At 48.4% G+C, this 18,573-nt stretch overlaps 1 protein-coding gene across 3 annotated transcripts in view; it reads right to left on the reverse strand.

The window, feature by feature from the left end:
* The window catches only part of raver2 (ribonucleoprotein, PTB-binding 2), a 133,868-nt gene that overhangs the window by 10,027 nt on the left and 105,268 nt on the right, over window positions 1-18,573 (reverse strand). For 2 of the 3 annotated variants that reach the window (XM_072511132.1, XM_072511131.1), the window contains 4 exons: window positions 17,951-18,126; window positions 16,944-17,033; window positions 5,090-5,206; window positions 2,689-2,781 (listed from right to left, as the gene is read on the reverse strand). In XM_072511132.1, the coding sequence (XP_072367233.1) occupies window positions 2,689-2,781; window positions 5,090-5,206; window positions 16,944-17,033; window positions 17,951-18,126 (476 nt within the window). The remainder of the gene's footprint in view (window positions 1-2,688; window positions 2,782-5,089; window positions 5,207-16,943; window positions 17,034-17,950; window positions 18,127-18,573) is intronic. The other variant, XM_072511133.1, reaches the window with a different exon arrangement.

The following is an 18,573-nucleotide window of genomic DNA, read 5'->3' on the forward strand; positions in this document are numbered from 1 at the left end:
AGCTGGGGGAAGCGGTGGAGGAGCAGTCGGACGCGCAGACGATAGCTGTGCTAGAAGTCGACGGGTTTATAGGTGAGACAGAGAAGACTGCTGGACAGAGTAGAGGAGCTGGAAAATAGAGCCCGGAGACAAAAATCTGAGGATCATCGGCCTCCCGGAGGGGGCGGAGGGAGCTGATGCCACAGCGTTCGTGGCAGGTCTGTTGATGTAGCTGATGGGGGCTGAAGCCTGTCCACGACCGCCGGAGATGGAGGGGGCACAGAGTACAGGCGAGGCAGATGCGTCCGGGGGGTCCCCCCCGTCCGATGGTGGTTAGGTTCCACAGGTTTGTGGGAGAAGGAGCGGGTGCTGCAGTGGGCAAAGAGCGCTAAGAGCAGCACGTGGAATAACAGTGTCCTTCGTATTTACCAGGACCTAAGCCAGGAGGGTGGCCAGGCGGCGAGCAGCCTTTAAACAAGTTAACATGGTGTTGTTCAAAAAGCACGTGAAGTTTGGTCTGCTCTTCCCGGCCCGTCTTTGGGTTACGCATCAAGGCCAACACCATTACTTCTCCGAGCCCGAAGAAGTGATGGACTTTGTGAGGGATCAGGGGCTGGTCTCGAAAAAAGGACCCACGGACGCAAGCTAGGGTCCGAGAATTACTGGTTGAAGGGACGCCTACTGTGCCTGGACTGTAGGTCGACTGTTTACTGCTTTAAAAGGTGCCTTGTGGTGTACTTTTTGTGGGCAATTTTTGCCCCCTTTCGAATGGTCTTTCTCCTTTTTTTCTGTTGTTTTTTTTTTCTCTCCCTTTTTCTTCTTCTGTTGTGGTGGGCACCTTTTGTTGGGCTCTGAGTGCGCTGGAGCCTGTATTGTGACAAAAGGGTGGCCGGTCAGCAATGGGGATTAAAGATGTTGGTTGGGGGCTTTTATTTCATTTATGTCTATGGTTTTTAATGTTTGTTTCGGATGGGGGATGTACAGGTACTGGGTTATTGCGGTGTTATATATATATTTTTTGGTGCTCAGAAAGGGACGTGGGTTAACACTTTTCTGTGTACACAGCTGGAACTGTGTTGTACCTGGAGCAGCCTCGCGGTGCTGTTTTGATATTTACATCTTGTTTGATCTTTCCCATCTTAGTGAGACTGCTCCAGTGGGTCAGAGTGGGGGATGGTGCGCTGGGGAGATGAGGTCGGGGAAACAGTGTGAGTGAGACAAGGGGGGCGCCGGAGCGATGAGTCACCGGGCTAGCAGATTGGCTAGTCAGGTTGGGGGGGGATACAGCCAGTGAATGGCAGGGGTGGAGTTATCGGGGGATGTTGCCCGGGGGGGGGGGGGGGGGGGGGGGGGGGGGGGGGGGGGGGGGAGAGAAAGAGAGAGAGATCTGAAGTAGGTAATGGAAAGGAGGGTCAGGGGTGGAGGCAGCCAACAGGCGAGCCAGGAATGGCACGGCGCATGGGCCGGGGGCAGGCCCAAGAAAGGTTATGGCTGACCGGCAGGGGGTGGGGCCCCCCAACCAGGCTGATGACCTGGAATGCAAGGGGACTAAATGGGCCAGTTAAAAGGGCACGTGTGTTCGCGCATTTGCGGGCTCTACAGGCGGATGTTATTATGTTGCTGGAGACACATCTGAAAGTGTCTGACCAGACTAGGCTAAGGAAGGGTTGGATCAGCCAGGTCTTCCACTCGGACTTGGATTCTAAGTCCAGGGGGGTAGCAATTATGATCAATAAGCGGGTTCAATTTGAGGCGGAGGGCGTAGTCGCAGACGGCTGGGGCAGATTCCTTATGGTAAGGGGCAAGCTGGAGGGGATAAGAGTGGTGCTGGTGAACATATATGTGCCGAACTGGGACGACGTTGACTATCAAAAGAGTGCGGGGGAAGATCCCGGACCTAGACTCACGCAAGTTGATAATGGGGGGGGGGGGGGGGGCTTTAATACGGTCCCTTGACCCGTGGCTGGACCGGTCATGTCCCAGAACAGGCAGACTCCCAGCAATGGCAAGGGAGCTGAAAGGGTTCATGGAGCAAATGGGGGCTGTGGACCCATGGAGAGCCAGACAGCCGACGGGAAGGGGCTACTCGTTTTATTTGCATGTTCAAAGTATATTCTAGGATTGATTTTTTTTATTGTGAGCAGGGACTGGGGAGGGTAAAGAATACGGAATACTCAGCAATCGCTATCTCGGACCATGCCCCGCACTGGGTGGACCTGCAGGTCGGGGGGGGGGGGGGGGGGGGGGGGGGGGGGGGGGGGAATTACCAACGCCCGCAATGGAGGTTAGACGTAGGACTGTTGTCGGAGATGGGGATATGTGAGACTTCAGAAGTGTATGCAAAATTACTTGCAGGTGAACGATACGGGGGAGGTTTCAGCAGCGACCCTGTGGGAGGCGCTGAAGGCAGTAGTGAGGGGGGAGCAGATCTCAATTCGGGCTCACAGGATCAGGGCGGACAGAGCAGAAATGGATAGATTGGTTAGGGAAATTCACCGGATAGACGAGGCGCATGCAGTGCCCCTGGCGGAGGACCTACTCAGGGAGAGACAGAGATTGCAGGCGGAACTGGGGGTGCTATCCACGAGTAGGGCCGTGGAACAAGAGATACTGCAAATAATACATCATGTAACCAGTGTAAATGCAACAACAGCAAGAATGTGCATATTCAGACTCTTACAAGTTAAATAAAATGGATTTGAAATTTACCTTGAAATTAGTCATGGGGTTTCCCACTGGGGCTGGACCTAGGATTCCAGCCCCTGGAGCAAGTGACTGCTGGGCTGTAGCACAAGGAGATCCCTGCCAAGAGAGGAAAAAATTAATCGAAGTTAGTGTATTTCCCCTCCCTCTGTTCCCTTCTTCTCGCCAGAGGAGAGTGAATCGAAGGTGCAGTAACAGGAGTTCCAGTTACCTTGTGATACCCTACTTAAGCAGTTATATTTCAATTGACAAGAAACAAAGCTGGAAACTGAAGTGAAATCTTAATGAAGTGGTAAGCACAGCAAACTCTGTCTCAATTTTCCCCGGGGTAGGTTCCTGTTCCTGATCAGTGATACACTGATCCTGGTCATAGGTGTCAGAGAACAAGGTCAGGATTGCATGTGATACTTCACAGCTGAGAATGAAGAAATTGACCAAACAAACTTGCAAATTTGTGGAAAACAAAGAACCACATTGGTATGAGAGAGATGGAATTCAATGTATTGATTAGCTCTCGATGTCAGCTGGAAAATATCTCACTATGTTGGCAGGAGTAGCAAGTGGTAGTTTACATCCTTTGTGAAAGGCTGTCATCATGAGTCTTTTGGAAAATGCTTCGACATTGTAAGCAACATTACTATATCACTTGTATACAAGACTAAAAATCATACATAGCAAATGAAAAAAATGCCCAAATACTTCTTCACAGGGGGTGGCATGGTGGTTAGCACGGCTGCCTCAGCGCCAGACACCCAGGTTCAATTCCTGCCTTGTGGTCTGCCTGTGTGGAGTTTGCGCTTTCTCCCACTGCTTCGGTTTCCTCCCACAATCCAAAGATGTGCAAGTTAGGTGGATTGGTCATGCTAAATTGCCGCTTAAATGTCCAGGGATGTGCAGGTTAGGTGGGGGTCACTGGGATAGGACAGGGGAGTGGGCGTGGGTTCTTTCAGAGGGTCGGTGCAGCCTCGATGGGGCGAATGGCCTCATTCCGCACTGGAGGGCTTTGAATTAAAGTCTAAAACCAGGCAAAGTTGAGTATTGATTTAGGGCCACCTTTTCTCCCTTTACCCACTTCCCAGCAAAGGATGTTGTCCAGTGACGGACATGGCTCTGACGGCTTTCCCCAGTTGATGTTTATCACATATGGACTTAAAACAGTAACATTAAAACTTTCAGGATATTACCCAGATTCTGTCCTCCTGCATCACATGAAATGAAATGAAAATCGCTTATTGTCACAAGTAGGCTTCAAATGAAGTTAGTGAAAAGCCCCTAAGTCGCCACATTCCGGCACCTGTTCGGGGAGGCTGATACGGGAATTGAACCATGCTGCTGGCCTGCCTTGGTCTGCTTTCAAAGCCAGCAATTTAGCCCTGTGCTAAACAGCCCCTCACATGCATATTTCAGCAGGAATTATTGGATAGCAACAAGAGAGTGGTGATTTTTTTCCCCCCCTTTCGTAATACAATGGAGTTAGAGAATTGCAGGATCCCAGTTCTCCCATTGTTTACTTGGACAGCTAATTCAGCTGGTTTGGAAAATCAAATTTTGGGCATGCTGGTCTAGATGGTTGAATGGCACATTAGATGTTGTTTTTACTCTTGGGGTCACAAGGAGCTTTAATACGAGTTTTTAAAATAAAAACACATCTCAAACAAATTTCTCAATTTTTTGTTCCAATCGAGATAAACATTTTCACATTTATCACGCAGAAATATCAACTGTTCCAAAATCACAGGCAGGTACAGGATTCATTTATACCTCTCATTACTCTACAATCTACTTTTTGGGGCAATGTTAGAATTCTCTTCTCAACATAGCCTTCAAACACAAGCAATTAACCTCACAGCTCTTCTCTGCTCCAGCTTGAAGTATACTCTTGCGTCTCACTGGCCTTAGGCATAGCATTCAAAAGGCGGTCTGACCAGAGTACGATAAACTATTTCAACATTATATCCTCTGGTTTGACCTCTATGTGGTTCAACATTCTATTCACTTCATTGATTGCTATTTTGCAGGGATTGTGTCTGTTAAGTACCAAATCTATTCAGAAACCTTGATACCCAAATCACACCGAGTTTGTGCATCAGATGAAATAGCATGTCATCCATTTTTTCTTCCGGTTTATCCCAACTGTGTGGGGCAAAGTAGATGGACCTGGAGGTTATTTGCAGTTTCGCATTTCTATATATTTGTATGTTCAATATTGATTTCATTATAATTCAGCTAACTTTGTAGAATTTTGGCTGCCTTTAGCATACTGCTCCTAACTTTCTTCTTCCCATCCCCTATCCCAGCTTGATAGTGTCTGAATTTGTCCAAGTAAGAGCCAGGGAATTAACTTAATTACCAATTTCTCATCTAAATTCAAGCTAACATTTAACTTTGCATTATCCATTAACCCTACCTTGTTAGTTTGGCCACTTTGCATGCTTCCAGGGAAGTAGGTTTGATTTGCAGCATAATAAGAAGGAACCACCTGCACAGCCATACTGTAGTCCACATTAGTATTTATAGATGTGTTCTGGAAGGAAAAATAAAACCACTCCACTATTTTGAGTTTTCAGGAATGGGAAAGGCTATATGGGCCAACGATGCTGTACTTTTGAGACATCTCAATCTGCCCCACCGTTACACTGTATTTCTCAATTATTCCTGTCACTAAGCAACATATTCATGTACGCTTTAAAATTGATATGCATTGGACTTTTCCCCTTCCCTCATGTTTCACATTTAAATTCCTCTCTCCCCCACCCAATATTCCATTCCTAGTAGCTTTTCTTATGACTGTAATAGTTTAAAATAACAAAAAAGGGCATTTTCTCCTTCAATGCTGCTCATATAACTGGATTGTTGCATCGTTATAAGTGATTAAATTGATGGATGGGTGCCCTAAGCTGACCTCCAGCTTCACCAATATGGATGCAGCTACCAGTGCAGGGTGTCAAACATAGTCAGCAGTGAATAGTGCTTTATATTGCCACTATTCTGTAACACTGCTTCTCTCCAACTTTTAAACTTTATGGCACAGAGCGCATTCCCCCTCCCCAACACTTTGTATTATTACTATCCCACTACCACAGTTTCAAAGAAACTCAGCGGAAGTGACCAGAGACACAACAGGAGAGCAGGAAGGGATGCAAAACATGAAGCCAAGAGACAACGAGAGAGCAGGAAGGGATGCAAAACATGAAGGAGGGGCATCGAGAAATAATGGCTGTAATCTGAGCTCCAGGGCATGTATTTGAGGGGAATGTGCGCTGGAGAGGAACGTCCCCCCAAAGAGGAACGTCCCCCCAACCCAAGGGAGTCCCCACCACCCAAACCTGACACTCTCCAATGTCTTTGCATCCTTCCTGAACTTTTGCACCCAGAACTGGATGCAATTATGGTGGCTGAGACTGAATTAGTGGCTCTTCCAAATCCAATATAATCTTTTTGCTCTTGTATTCTGACCACTTGGCTCAGGCCAGGCAATACGTGGTAGTGCAGCATGTCCCTGGAGTCGGGCATCAGTGGCTCCAGAGTCACAAGTAAGAAGGCTGTAAAGCACACAGGTTTAAAGTTGCAGCCACGTTTAATGATCCGAGACAGCGACACAGCGCGAGAGAGACAGACAGCGACACAGCGCGAGAGAGACAGACAGCGACACAGCGCGAGAGAGACAGACAGCGACACAGCGCGAGAGAGACAGACAGCGACACAGCGCGAGAGAGACAGACAGCGACACAGCGCGAGAGAGACAGACAGCGACACAGCGCGAGAGAGACAGACAGCGACACAGCGCGAGAGAGACAGACAGCGACACAGCGCGAGAGAGACAGACAGCGACACAGCGCGAGAGAGACAGACAGCGACACAGCGCGAGAGAGACAGACAGCGACACAGCGCGAGAGAGACAGACAGCGACACAGCGCGAGAGAGACAGCGAGGGAGGGAGGGACAGCGAGGGAGGGAGGGAGAGACAGCGAGGGAGGGAGGGAGAGACAGCGAGGGAGGGAGGGAGAGACAGCGAGGGAGGGAGGGAGAGACAGCGAGGGAGGGAGGGAGAGACAGCGAGGGAGGGAGGGAGAGACAGCGAGGGAGGGAGGGAGAGACAGCGAGGGAGGGAGGGAGAGACAGCGAGGGAGGGAGGGAGAGACAGCGAGGGAGGGAGGGAGAGACAGCGAGGGAGGGAGGGAGAGACAGCGAGGGAGGGAGAGACAGAGAGGGAGGGAGGGAGAGACAGAGAGGGAGGGAGGGAGAGACAGAGAGGGAGGGAGGGAGAGACAGAGAGGGAGGGAGGGAGAGACAGAGAGGGAGGGAGGGAGAGACAGAGAGGGAGGGAGGGAGAGACAGAGAGGGAGGGAGGGAGAGACAGAGAGGGAGGGAGGGAGAGACAGAGAGGGAGGGAGGGAGAGACAGAGAGGGAGGGAGGGAGAGACAGAGAGGGAGGGAGGGAGAGACAGAGAGGGAGGGAGGGAGAGACAGAGAGGGAGGGAGGGAGAGACAGAGGGAGGGAGGGAGAGACAGAGGGAGGGAGGGAGAGACAGAGAGCGAGCGAGCGCGACAGAGAGAGAGAGACAGAGAGCGAGCGAGCGCGACAGAGAGCGAGAGAGAGAGACAGAGAGCGAGAGAGAGAGACAGAGAGCGAGCGAGCGCGACAGAGAGCGAGCGAGCGCGACAGAGAGCGAGCGAGCGCGACAGAGAGCGAGCGAGCGCGACAGAGAGCGAGCGAGCGCGACAGAGAGCGAGCGAGACAGACAGAGAGCGAGCGAGACAGACAGAGAGCGAGCGAGACAGACAGAGAGCGAGCGAGACAGACAGAGAGCGAGCGAGACAGACAGAGAGCGAGCGAGACAGACAGAGAGCGAGCGAGACAGACAGAGCGAGCGAGACAGACAGACAGACAGAGCGAGAGAGACAGACAGACAGAGCGAGCGAGAGAGACAGACAGACAGAGCGAGCGAGAGAGACAGACAGACAGAGCGAGCGAGAGAGACAGACAGACAGAGCGAGCGAGAGAGACAGACAGACAGAGCGAGCGAGAGAGACAGACAGACAGAGCGAGCGAGAGAGACAGACAGACAGAGCGAGCGAGAGAGACAGACAGACAGAGCGAGCGAGAGAGACAGACAGACAGACAGAGCGAGCGAGAGAGACAGACAGACAGAGCGAGAGAGACAGACAGACAGAGCGAGCGAGAGAGACAGACAGACAGAGCGAGCGAGAGAGACAGACAGACAGAGCGAGCGAGAGAGACAGACAGACAGACAGAGCGAGCGAGACAGACAGACAGAGCGAGAGAGACAGACAGACAGAGCGAGCGAGACAGACAGACAGAGCGAGAGAGACAGACAGACAGAGCGAGCGAGACAGACAGACAGAGCGAGAGAGACAGACAGACAGAGCGAGAGAGACAGACAGACAGAGCGAGAGAGACAGACAGACAGAGCGAGAGAGACAGACAGACAGAGCGAGAGAGACAGACAGACAGAGCGAGAGAGACAGACAGACAGAGCGAGAGAGACAGACAGACAGAGCGAGAGAGACAGACAGACAGAGCGAGAGAGACAGACAGACAGAGCGAGAGAGACAGACAGACAGAGCGAGAGAGACAGACAGACAGAGCGAGAGAGACAGACAGACAGAGCGAGAGAGACAGACAGACAGAGCGAGAGAGACAGACAGACAGAGCGAGAGAGACAGACAGACAGAGCGAGAGAGACAGACAGACAGAGCGAGAGAGACAGACAGACAGAGCGAGAGAGACAGACAGACAGAGCGAGAGAGACAGACAGACAGAGCGAGAGAGACAGACAGACAGAGCGAGAGAGACAGACAGACAGAGCGAGAGAGACAGACAGACAGAGCGAGAGAGACAGACAGACAGAGCGAGAGAGACAGACAGACAGAGCGAGAGAGACAGACAGACAGAGCGAGAGAGACAGACAGACAGAGCGAGAGAGACAGACAGACAGAGCGAGAGAGACAGACAGACAGAGCGAGAGAGACAGACAGACAGAGCGAGAGAGACAGACAGACAGAGCGAGAGAGACAGACAGACAGAGCGAGAGAGACAGACAGACAGAGCGAGAGAGACAGACAGACAGAGCGAGAGAGACAGACAGACAGAGCGAGAGAGACAGACAGACAGAGCGAGAGAGACAGACAGACAGAGCGAGAGAGACAGACAGACAGAGCGAGAGAGACAGACAGACAGAGCGAGAGAGACAGACAGACAGAGCGAGAGAGACAGACAGACAGAGCGAGAGAGACAGACAGAGCGAGAGAGACAGACAGACAGAGCGAGAGAGACAGACAGAGCGAGAGAGACAGACAGAGCGAGAGAGACAGACAGAGCGAGAGAGACAGACAGAGCGAGAGAGACAGACAGAGCGAGAGAGACAGACAGAGCGAGAGAGACAGACAGAGCGAGAGAGACAGACAGAGCGAGAGAGACAGACAGAGCGAGAGAGACAGACAGAGCGAGAGAGACAGACAGAGCGAGAGAGACAGACAGAGCGAGAGAGACAGACAGAGCGAGAGAGACAGACAGAGCGAGAGAGACAGACAGAGCGAGAGAGACAGACAGAGCGAGAGAGACAGACAGAGCGAGAGAGACAGACAGAGCGAGAGAGACAGACAGAGCGAGAGAGACAGACAGAGCGAGAGAGACAGACAGAGCGAGAGAGACAGACAGAGCGAGAGAGACAGACAGAGCGAGAGAGACAGACAGAGCGAGAGAGACAGACAGAGCGAGAGAGACAGACAGAGCGAGAGAGACAGACAGAGCGAGAGAGACAGACAGAGCGAGAGAGACAGACAGAGCGAGAGAGACAGACAGAGCGAGAGAGACAGACAGAGCGAGAGAGACAGACAGAGCGAGAGAGACAGACAGAGCGAGAGAGACAGACAGAGCGAGAGAGACAGACAGAGCGAGAGAGACAGACAGAGCGAGAGAGACAGACAGAGCGAGAGAGACAGACAGAGCGAGAGAGACAGACAGAGCGAGAGAGACAGACAGAGCGAGAGAGACAGACAGAGCGAGAGAGACAGACAGAGCGAGAGAGACAGACAGAGCGAGAGAGACAGACAGAGCGAGAGAGACAGACAGAGCGAGAGAGACAGACAGAGCGAGAGAGACAGACAGAGCGAGAGAGACAGACAGAGCGAGAGAGACAGACAGAGCGAGAGAGACAGACAGAGCGAGAGAGACAGACAGAGCGAGAGAGACAGACAGAGCGAGAGAGACAGACAGAGCGAGAGAGACAGACAGAGCGAGAGAGACAGACAGAGCGAGAGAGACAGACAGAGCGAGAGAGACAGACAGAGCGAGAGAGACAGACAGAGCGAGAGAGAGAGACAGAGAGAGAGAGACAGAGAGAGAGAGACAGAGAGAGAGAGACAGAGAGAGAGAGACAGAGAGAGAGAGAGAGAGACAGAGAGAGAGAGAGAGAGACACAGAGAGAGAGAGAGAGAGAGACAGAGAGAGAGAGACAGAGAGAGAGAGACAGAGAGAGAGAAATTGAGATTCTCTTCAGATTTATTCGAATGCGTCCTGACAGCCTGACGTTCACTGAAACTCGTGGTTTTCAGTCAGGGGAGCAACCACGCTGCTTGGCACGAATTTCAGGTAGAAAACACATGCCCAGAAATCTCAGTACCTCTCTCCTAATTGATGGTATTGGAAACTCTCCAATAGCTTTCGTCTTCACATTCCGTAGCGCCATCTGACCATGTCCAATGGTATGGCGTAAAGTGACTTGACCTATTGCAAATTCATCCTCAGCCAAACTTACTACCAATCCAACTGCCTTTAATCAATCGATAATTTAAAGACAGTTCCAAATGCTCCTTCTATGTTTTCACTGAACACGAAAGCATCAATGTACACTGCACAATTGTTTAGATCCAAGATGACTGTTGGTTAATCTTTAGAATGTTGCTGGTGCATTCTTCTTTCCAAATAGCATGACCTTAAATTGATACAGACCATTTGGCTTCACAAGAGCCAAAACTTCCTTTCATAGAATCACCGTATTTGCAGTGCAGGAGGCCATTTGGCCCATCGGGTCTGCACCGACCCTTGGCAAGAGCACCCAACCCAAGTTCATACCTCCACCCTCTCCCCGTTACCAGCAACCGCACCCAAGTTTTTGGGCAACTGAGCATGGCCAATCCACCTAACCTGCACATCTTTGGATTGCGGGAGGAAATTGGGAGCACCCAAAGGAAACCCACACACACAGGGAGAACGTGTCGACTCCACACAGACAGTGACTTAAGTCGAGAATCGAACTGGGACCCTGAAGCTGTGAAGCAACTGTGCTAACCACTATGCTACCGTGCTGCCCTTTGATATTAAAGTACTCAAAAAGACAACCTAAAAGCTGCCAGAAGGCAAGCCCTCGTTTCCTCCACCCGTGTCCAGTCACAATTCATCCCTCAGTCAACATCCCAAAAATAGATTATCTGGTCGTTATTGTCACATTGCTGTTTGAGAGAGTTTGCTGTGCACATTTTGGGTGCAATGTTTCAAACTATAAAGTGACTACACTTCAAAAGTGTATCATAAAGTGCTTTGAGATGTCTTGTGGTCATGAAGAGTGCAATAATGCAAGTCATGCCTTTATCCACAGTTGCATGGGCAGCACGGCAGCAGTGGTTAGCACTGTTGTTTCACAGCGCCAGGGTCCCAGGTTCGATCCCCAACTTGGGTCACTGTCTGTGCGGAGTCTGCACATTCTCCCCGGGTGCTCCGGTTTCCTCCCAACAAGTCCTGAAAGACGTGCCGTTAGGTAATTTGGACACTGAATTCTCCCTCCGTGTACCCGATCAGGTGCCAGAATGTGGTGACTAGGGGCTCTTCACAGTAACTGTAGGACCCATAGGGACAGGAAGGAAAGGATCACTAGGCAGCGGCTGATCAACTCCATACTAAAGGTGGACTGGCAGATCTGCCATGCCCCCAACCATGGAACTGCTGGCAGAGAGGAAAAAGTTGCAGATGGAATTCGATCTGTTCTCCAAGGGGAAAGGAGTCCACCAGCTCCGCAGTCACCGAGGGCCTTTTACGAACATGGAGATATGGCCAGCCGCATGCTGGCGCAACAACCAAGGAATCAGGCTGCTGCAAAAAAAATAGTGCAAAGCCAGGAACAGTAGGATGGCAGTGGCTCCAAACAAATTTAACACGGCCGTTGCAAACTTTTCCCAAGGCCTGTGCACCTGACCCCCGGGAGGGGGACATGGGGGTGAAACTGTTCCTCAATAGACTGGACATACCAGTGGTGGGGGAAGACAATCAGGGGCTGGAAGCACCATTAGGGCTTGACGAGATCATGGAATGCATAGATTCCATGCAGTCAGGGAAGCTGTAGGGACCAGATAGATTGCCAGTAGACTTTTACAAAACATTTGTAACAGCCCTGGCCCCGCACTTGCAGGAGACGTTGAACGATTCACGGTCAAAGGAGGTCCTGCCACACACGCTGCCACAGGCCTCGATCTCACTGATTCCCCCAAAAAGACAAAAGGCCCAACAGAGTGTTGGTCATACAGCCCATCTTTTTTTAAAATATTGACACTAAAGCACTGGCGAGTTGCCTGGAGAATTGCATGCCAGAAGTGACCAGGTTTGTCAAGGGCAGACAGCTAACGGCAGATAGCTCACACCTGGACGAGGCTCCACAAGTGGAGCTTGGTGGAGGTGAAGGAGGACCTACAAAGTTGGGTCTCTCTCTTGCTAGAAGGAAGGGTGCAGACAATCAAAATGAAGTGTTGCCCAGGTTCCTCTTCTGATCAGAGAGAGAGAGAGAGAGAGAGAGAGAGAGAGAGAGAGAGAGAGAGAGAGAGCTGGAGGCAGGCTGAATCCAAATGGAGGCCTTCTGCAGGGGATCTCTCTCCAGGCTCTGACCATCATCTCACTCACTCTCTTCTCTGCCTGCGCCCCCACCCCCTGGGAGCATTGTGGTAGTGGCCACATTAAAAACCTGGAACCAGTTCAGACACCACTTCAAACTCAGTGGTATGTCTGTAGAGGCCCCCATTTGCAACAACTGTAAATTTACACCGGCTAGGATGGACACTAATTTTAGGACATGGAAAGAGAACAGAAAGACCCCTAGGGTGAAGAATAGTAAAATAGCGACCCTGGGGGAACCAACGGAGAAACTCCAGCTACCGATAGATGAGCTTCGGTACTAGCAACTGCACAATTTTCTCTGTAAAGAGATCAGGACATTACCCCAGCTACCCGAACACATACGTTTAGACACAATGGTGACATTAGACTGGCTTACGGGAGACAAATGTGGAAACATATACAGGCCACTTGCAGAAAAGGTCAAGACCTCTGCTGGATGAAACGCAACGGAAATGGGACGGGGGGGGACTGGGCGTGGAGATAGGACGACGACTCTGGATCGAGACACTGCACAGGATCACCTCCTCTTGCGCAGGGCTAAGCGTTATGCAACACAATGCACCTAACCAAGAATCCGCATGAGCAGATTCTTCCTGGAGGTGGAGCACAAAGTGCAAACGGTGCCAGGGGGCTGGGCCAACTACACCCAAATGTTCTAGTCCTTCCCCAGACTCAATGAGTTCTGAACAGCCTTCTTTGAGGTCATGTCCAGGGTAGTGGGGGGGTGGTCAAGATGGAGTCATGCCCATTTGTGGCAGTCTTTGGGGTGTTGAAGCACCCAGAGCTCTTTACAAGGAATGGGGCAGACGCCCTGGCCTTTGCCTCCATGATCGCCTCGCGGAGACTCCTGCTAGGATGAAAGTTGGCTGCGCCACCCAGAGGCTAGGAATGGCTCTCAGACCTGGCTGAATTCCTAAAGCTAGAGGATCGGAGGAAAGATTGTACGGCACGTGGAAAAATGTACCAACCTCCTTGAAGACCTGTTTGGGTGACGGCACAGGGGCTTTGACAAAGAGCCATCCAAACTCAAAGCGGCAACTTCGTTCTCTCTCCATAGACGACGTCAAACATGCAGAGATTGTACAGCATTTTGTTTTTGTTGTATATGTAAATAGTTATGCATCGTTACCTTGTATGTCACACAATCGTCTGTACGTAGTTTCCTATTGTGCACATGGTTACATCTCATGCCACCAGGTGCCCCAACGAAACAGGGAAGATGTAGACCAAGTTGTCACATGAAAACTGGACGATGCAGCTCAAAAAGAGGTCATGTGGCAGGAGTAGGATATCCCTAGGAGCGCAGGTGGAGCGCAAGTGTTGAGGTAGCTGCAGAGTTAATGAATAAACTATCTTGCAGAAAATCCTTGTTGCCAGTGATTCATGGACCCCACATCTACACCAGTAACTCTAGAAAAGCAACTGGGAGCATTTATTCCAAAAGCACAAAGAAAAATGCACTTTGGAAAGGCTGTTCAGAAGGGAAAGTGAAAATGTTCAAGTCTCTTATACATAAAACAAATGTGCATTTTGCCCCATAGATATTTACGTGGCTAAACTGACTTTAAAAATGAAGTCTCGATGAAGGACCAACATCCATAATGCGAAATACCCTACAAATAATGGGGGAAGGGAGAAGAACAGGGGGTTAGATTTAAAAAAAGTCAACTGATGAAGTTTAAAACTGGAGCTAATCTTTATTCTTGTCTAATATTCAAAGAGAAACAAGTATAATCTCCTAACTCAACTAAACCCCAGTTTCAATGAGTATCTTGTTATAACTGCTCAAGAAAGACCCTAATTTATGACCTTCACTTGAATATAATTAAACAGAACTGATAACAGGAGTAACAAGTTTTTTTTTAAGGCTGAAAAGCAAGGATAACAATGGCTTTTGTCATGGTGATCGAGTTCTAAACAAACTTAAAATCAGGAAACAATCAAGAAGCTGAGTGAGAGATGGGAAATCTGGCAGAATTCAATATAATGTGGGTAAATGTGAGGTTTTTCCACTTGAGGGAAAAATAGGAAGGCAGATTATTATAGGAATGGTGGCGGTTTAGGAAAAGGGGAAGTGCAACGAGACCTGGGTATCATGGTGGAACAGTTGCTAAACATTGGCATGCAGGTACAGCAGGCAGTGAGGAAAGCTAATGGCATGTTGGCCTGCATAGCGAGAGGATGTGAGTATTGGAGTAGGGGTGTCTTGCTGCAGTTACACAAGGCCTTGGTGAGGCCACACCTTGAGTATTGTGTGCAGTTTTGGTCGGCAAGTTTGAGGAAGGACATTCTTGCTATTGAGTGTCCAGCGAAGATTCACCAGATTAATTCCCAGGATGGCAGGACTGACAGATGAAGAAAGACTGGACCAATTGGGCTTGGAGTTTAGAAGAATGAGAGGGCATCTCATAGATACACAAAATCCTGATGGGACTGGACAGGCTAGATGCAGGAAGAATGTTCTTGATGGTGGGGACATCCAGAACTAGGGGTCACAGCCTAAGGATAGGGGTAAGCCATTCAGGACTGAGATGAGGAAAAACTTCTCTCAGAGTTGCGAACTTGTGGAATTCTCTACCACAGACAGCTGTTGGGGCCACTTTGTTGAATATATTAAAGAGGGAGCAGGACGTAGCCCTTGTGACTAAAGGGGTCAAGGGGTATGGAGAGGAAGCAGGCATGGGACACTGAATTTTCATGATCAGTCATGACCATACTGAATGGTGGTGCAGGCACGAAAAGGCCGAATGGCCTACTCCTGCACCTATTTTCCATATTTCTATGTTTTCCATCCAAAAGTAGGATCATACAATAAATTATCAAGATAGGTTGTTGAAAACGTAACTGTAGGCAAGTGGCAATTTATGGAAAGAGAAGATGCTGAAATAAATGGTATTACTCATTGGCTTAGTTGTTGCAGCACAGATGCATTTTTAGTTTCATACCTGATTATAGAACATTTCATCAGGAGCTATGAATGTCTGAACAAAAGCTGGTGCTGGTACTTAAGAGCAATAAAAATACAATATTTAAAATAGAGAAACAGGTAACTTAAATGCAGAGAATGCAAGCTAATGGAATTTTGGGAAGGAAAAAATTCAAAAGACTGCTAGCGTACTCAAAGGAAAGACCTTGAAGGGTGTCAGAGAACATCTCAAATAAATAATCCCATGAAAGTGAAAGTAGTCTGTACTCTGGGATGCAATACAGTAGATAAATGTGGTTGATGGATAAATGCTTCATAATCACGAAAAGGAGGGTTTCTAAAGTTGAACTTTGATCTATGCTCAAATTAATTCATCTCGGGTCAGAGTAATGATGAGACATCAAGAGGTCTTTGCATCAATGGGTTAGAAAGAGGTGGGAAAAGCCAACGTTTGTTGCGGCGCCGGGCGGGTACCATGGCACAACATAGTGTCCTTATACCCAAGATGAAGGATAGTGCTTCATGCTACGAGATAAGGGAGGGCCAATACTGCCTGTGTAAACATGAGATGCTATTTTTGCAATTCCCAATGGTCTTCATTGCTCTGTTGCCTCGTTTTGCAAGGACAACTGAATAGATGAAGTGCTGGTAGATATGAAGTTGGCATTGTCCATTTTTTAAAAAGTGCTGCAATTTATTTTATAAAAGTGACCACATTGAAAGTGCGAGGAGAATTTATCTTCTCTCGAGAGCAACTCCAAAAGATGGTCCTTTCAAATCAGATTTTGCGCTTATAAAATCCCCTTCCCTTCACTGCACACACACTCCTTTAACAAAGTCTTACAACACCAGGTTAAAGTCCAACAGGTTTGTTTCGATGTCACTAGCTTTCGGAGCGCTGCTCCTTCCTCAGGTGAAGACGCCGGCATCTCCACATCATGACACTCCTTTAAGGCACGGAATGTCAAGCAGTAATTCAGCCCAATTGTGGCTTTTATTATGCAGGTGAATTAGTGTTCAGTTCACCGTGCCTAAACTATCACTGCTGCTGTAAACATCTAACACAAATAAATCCTCACATTTATCACACTCTTACTCCCTTGCACAGTTCTTGTTCACAAAACTCAATGACAATTTATTAAACATTACAGAAATGGCAACAGAGCATATTGGAGCACCAAGGATCAACAGCTACACAGTTGACTCTGCAGTAAGGAGCTTCCGATTTGGACGACACTGCAGCAAATTGCGGAGTTCAACACCAACAGCACCAAAAAGTGCAGAGCAAACAAAAAACATTTGCCTGTTTTTATTTCAGCGTCCACAAATATATAGGTTACATAAGACTGCAATACACCATGGGATTTGTACAATCTGCAAGTGCTACTTCTATAGCTAATTAATGCCAATCGTTGCAATTTCACTTACCTCACTCTGTTCTTTCTCACACCCTGCTACAAACGTCTCGGACGAGCTATGTGATGGCACATAGTTCGGGTACCACTGTTGCATGGTATCCTACCAATACAGAAACAATTTCACAGGCTATTTTCAATGTTTAGTCTAACATGTAATGGGGGATTGAAAAATACAGAGTTCTAATTTACCTATGGAAGGGGAAGGTACCATGCCCTGCCCTTTTTGAGCCAGTTCTCCCGATCACCCTAACTTCATATTCCCATGTAGCTACGTGCACGTGCAGCTCTCCCGCCTTATTTACAATACTTTGCGCATTTATATACATGCACTTTAAACCCTACTTGGACCATATTGTATTGCCTCCAAGACTGACCCTCACCTAATGTTTTACCATTTGTTACTATATCTGCATTGCCCAATTCTTTGAGCACTTTGCTTATCCTTATTAATGCTACAATTTGGCTCCGGTCCCCTGCCACGTTAATTTTACCTATCGCCAACACAGATCAAACTTTAAATAAATGATTACATATCAGTCATGAATACTTGTTGCACTACAAGTTGACTTCCAAACAAGTGTAAAAAATTAACAATGGAACTATTTTCTAGAATTGCATCTATATGACTCAGTGGGGAAATTAGTACACAGACCAGGAAGGTCTTGGGTTTGGTCACTGGGTTGTCTGGTTGCCTCCTCCATCCTGTCTCCGTGCCCAACCTTCAACTTACATCCAATGCAACTCTGACGTTTCACAATTGAAACTTTTAGCTACCCTTGCCTGTCCCCTTCTCAGTATTTTTCAATTCACACAAAACACATTGAAACATAAGGTACAGCAAGTCACTACAGAATATCTATTACACAAGAACAATAATTAGGTTTACATTAAGTTCTGTTGAGCTAATTTCAAATTTTAATAAAGTACATCCAAGAATCCCTTGTTTTATACATTTAAAAATTATGTTCTGATCATTCTTCATTGGCCTCAAAACAAGAAAATAAATTGTAACTCTACCTGTGAATATTCCCCACAGCTGGATGCGTACTCAGGATAGCAGTCAAATGTGTACTGTGAGGCTGATGTCTGCAACAATTCAGGTGCCGTAACTGCTCTTGAGATGGCTGGATTTAACATGTACTCCAGGATTCCAGCGTGCTGTTGCCCAGGAGTATGTTTAGTGACATTTCCAACTGCAGTGAACACAAGAAAATGGGTTTAATATTTAGTCAAATAAAATTAAACTCGCTGGTTGCATTGGAAGAGGTCGCAGAAATAAAAAAATATATATATATCTTCCTATTCTTCTTGAAAAGTTCCAACTTCACAGGCAGTGGCAGCTTTCCATTACCTTCACCGTTCATGAAACAGCATTAGATATTTGAATGTAGAAAATAATACACCTGAGCTTGGGTTTGTCCATACCCACAGATGCACACTTTCATTCAACAGTCTCAAAATTTAAAGATTATAAATAATAATTCTCAGTAAATAAAAGTTCCAGATAAGGGAGAATGTCACTGTTTTCTGTGCAGATAAATCTAATTGGTATAAACCAATTGCAGCATGCAATCAGAGCCCAACCAACCTGAACACTGATCAGCTATGTGCGCTGCACACCTAAATTCTGGACATCAAGG

Source organism: Scyliorhinus torazame, chromosome 7, assembly GCF_047496885.1.
Source record: "Scyliorhinus torazame isolate Kashiwa2021f chromosome 7, sScyTor2.1, whole genome shotgun sequence".
NCBI lineage: Eukaryota > Metazoa > Chordata > Chondrichthyes > Carcharhiniformes > Scyliorhinidae > Scyliorhinus > Scyliorhinus torazame.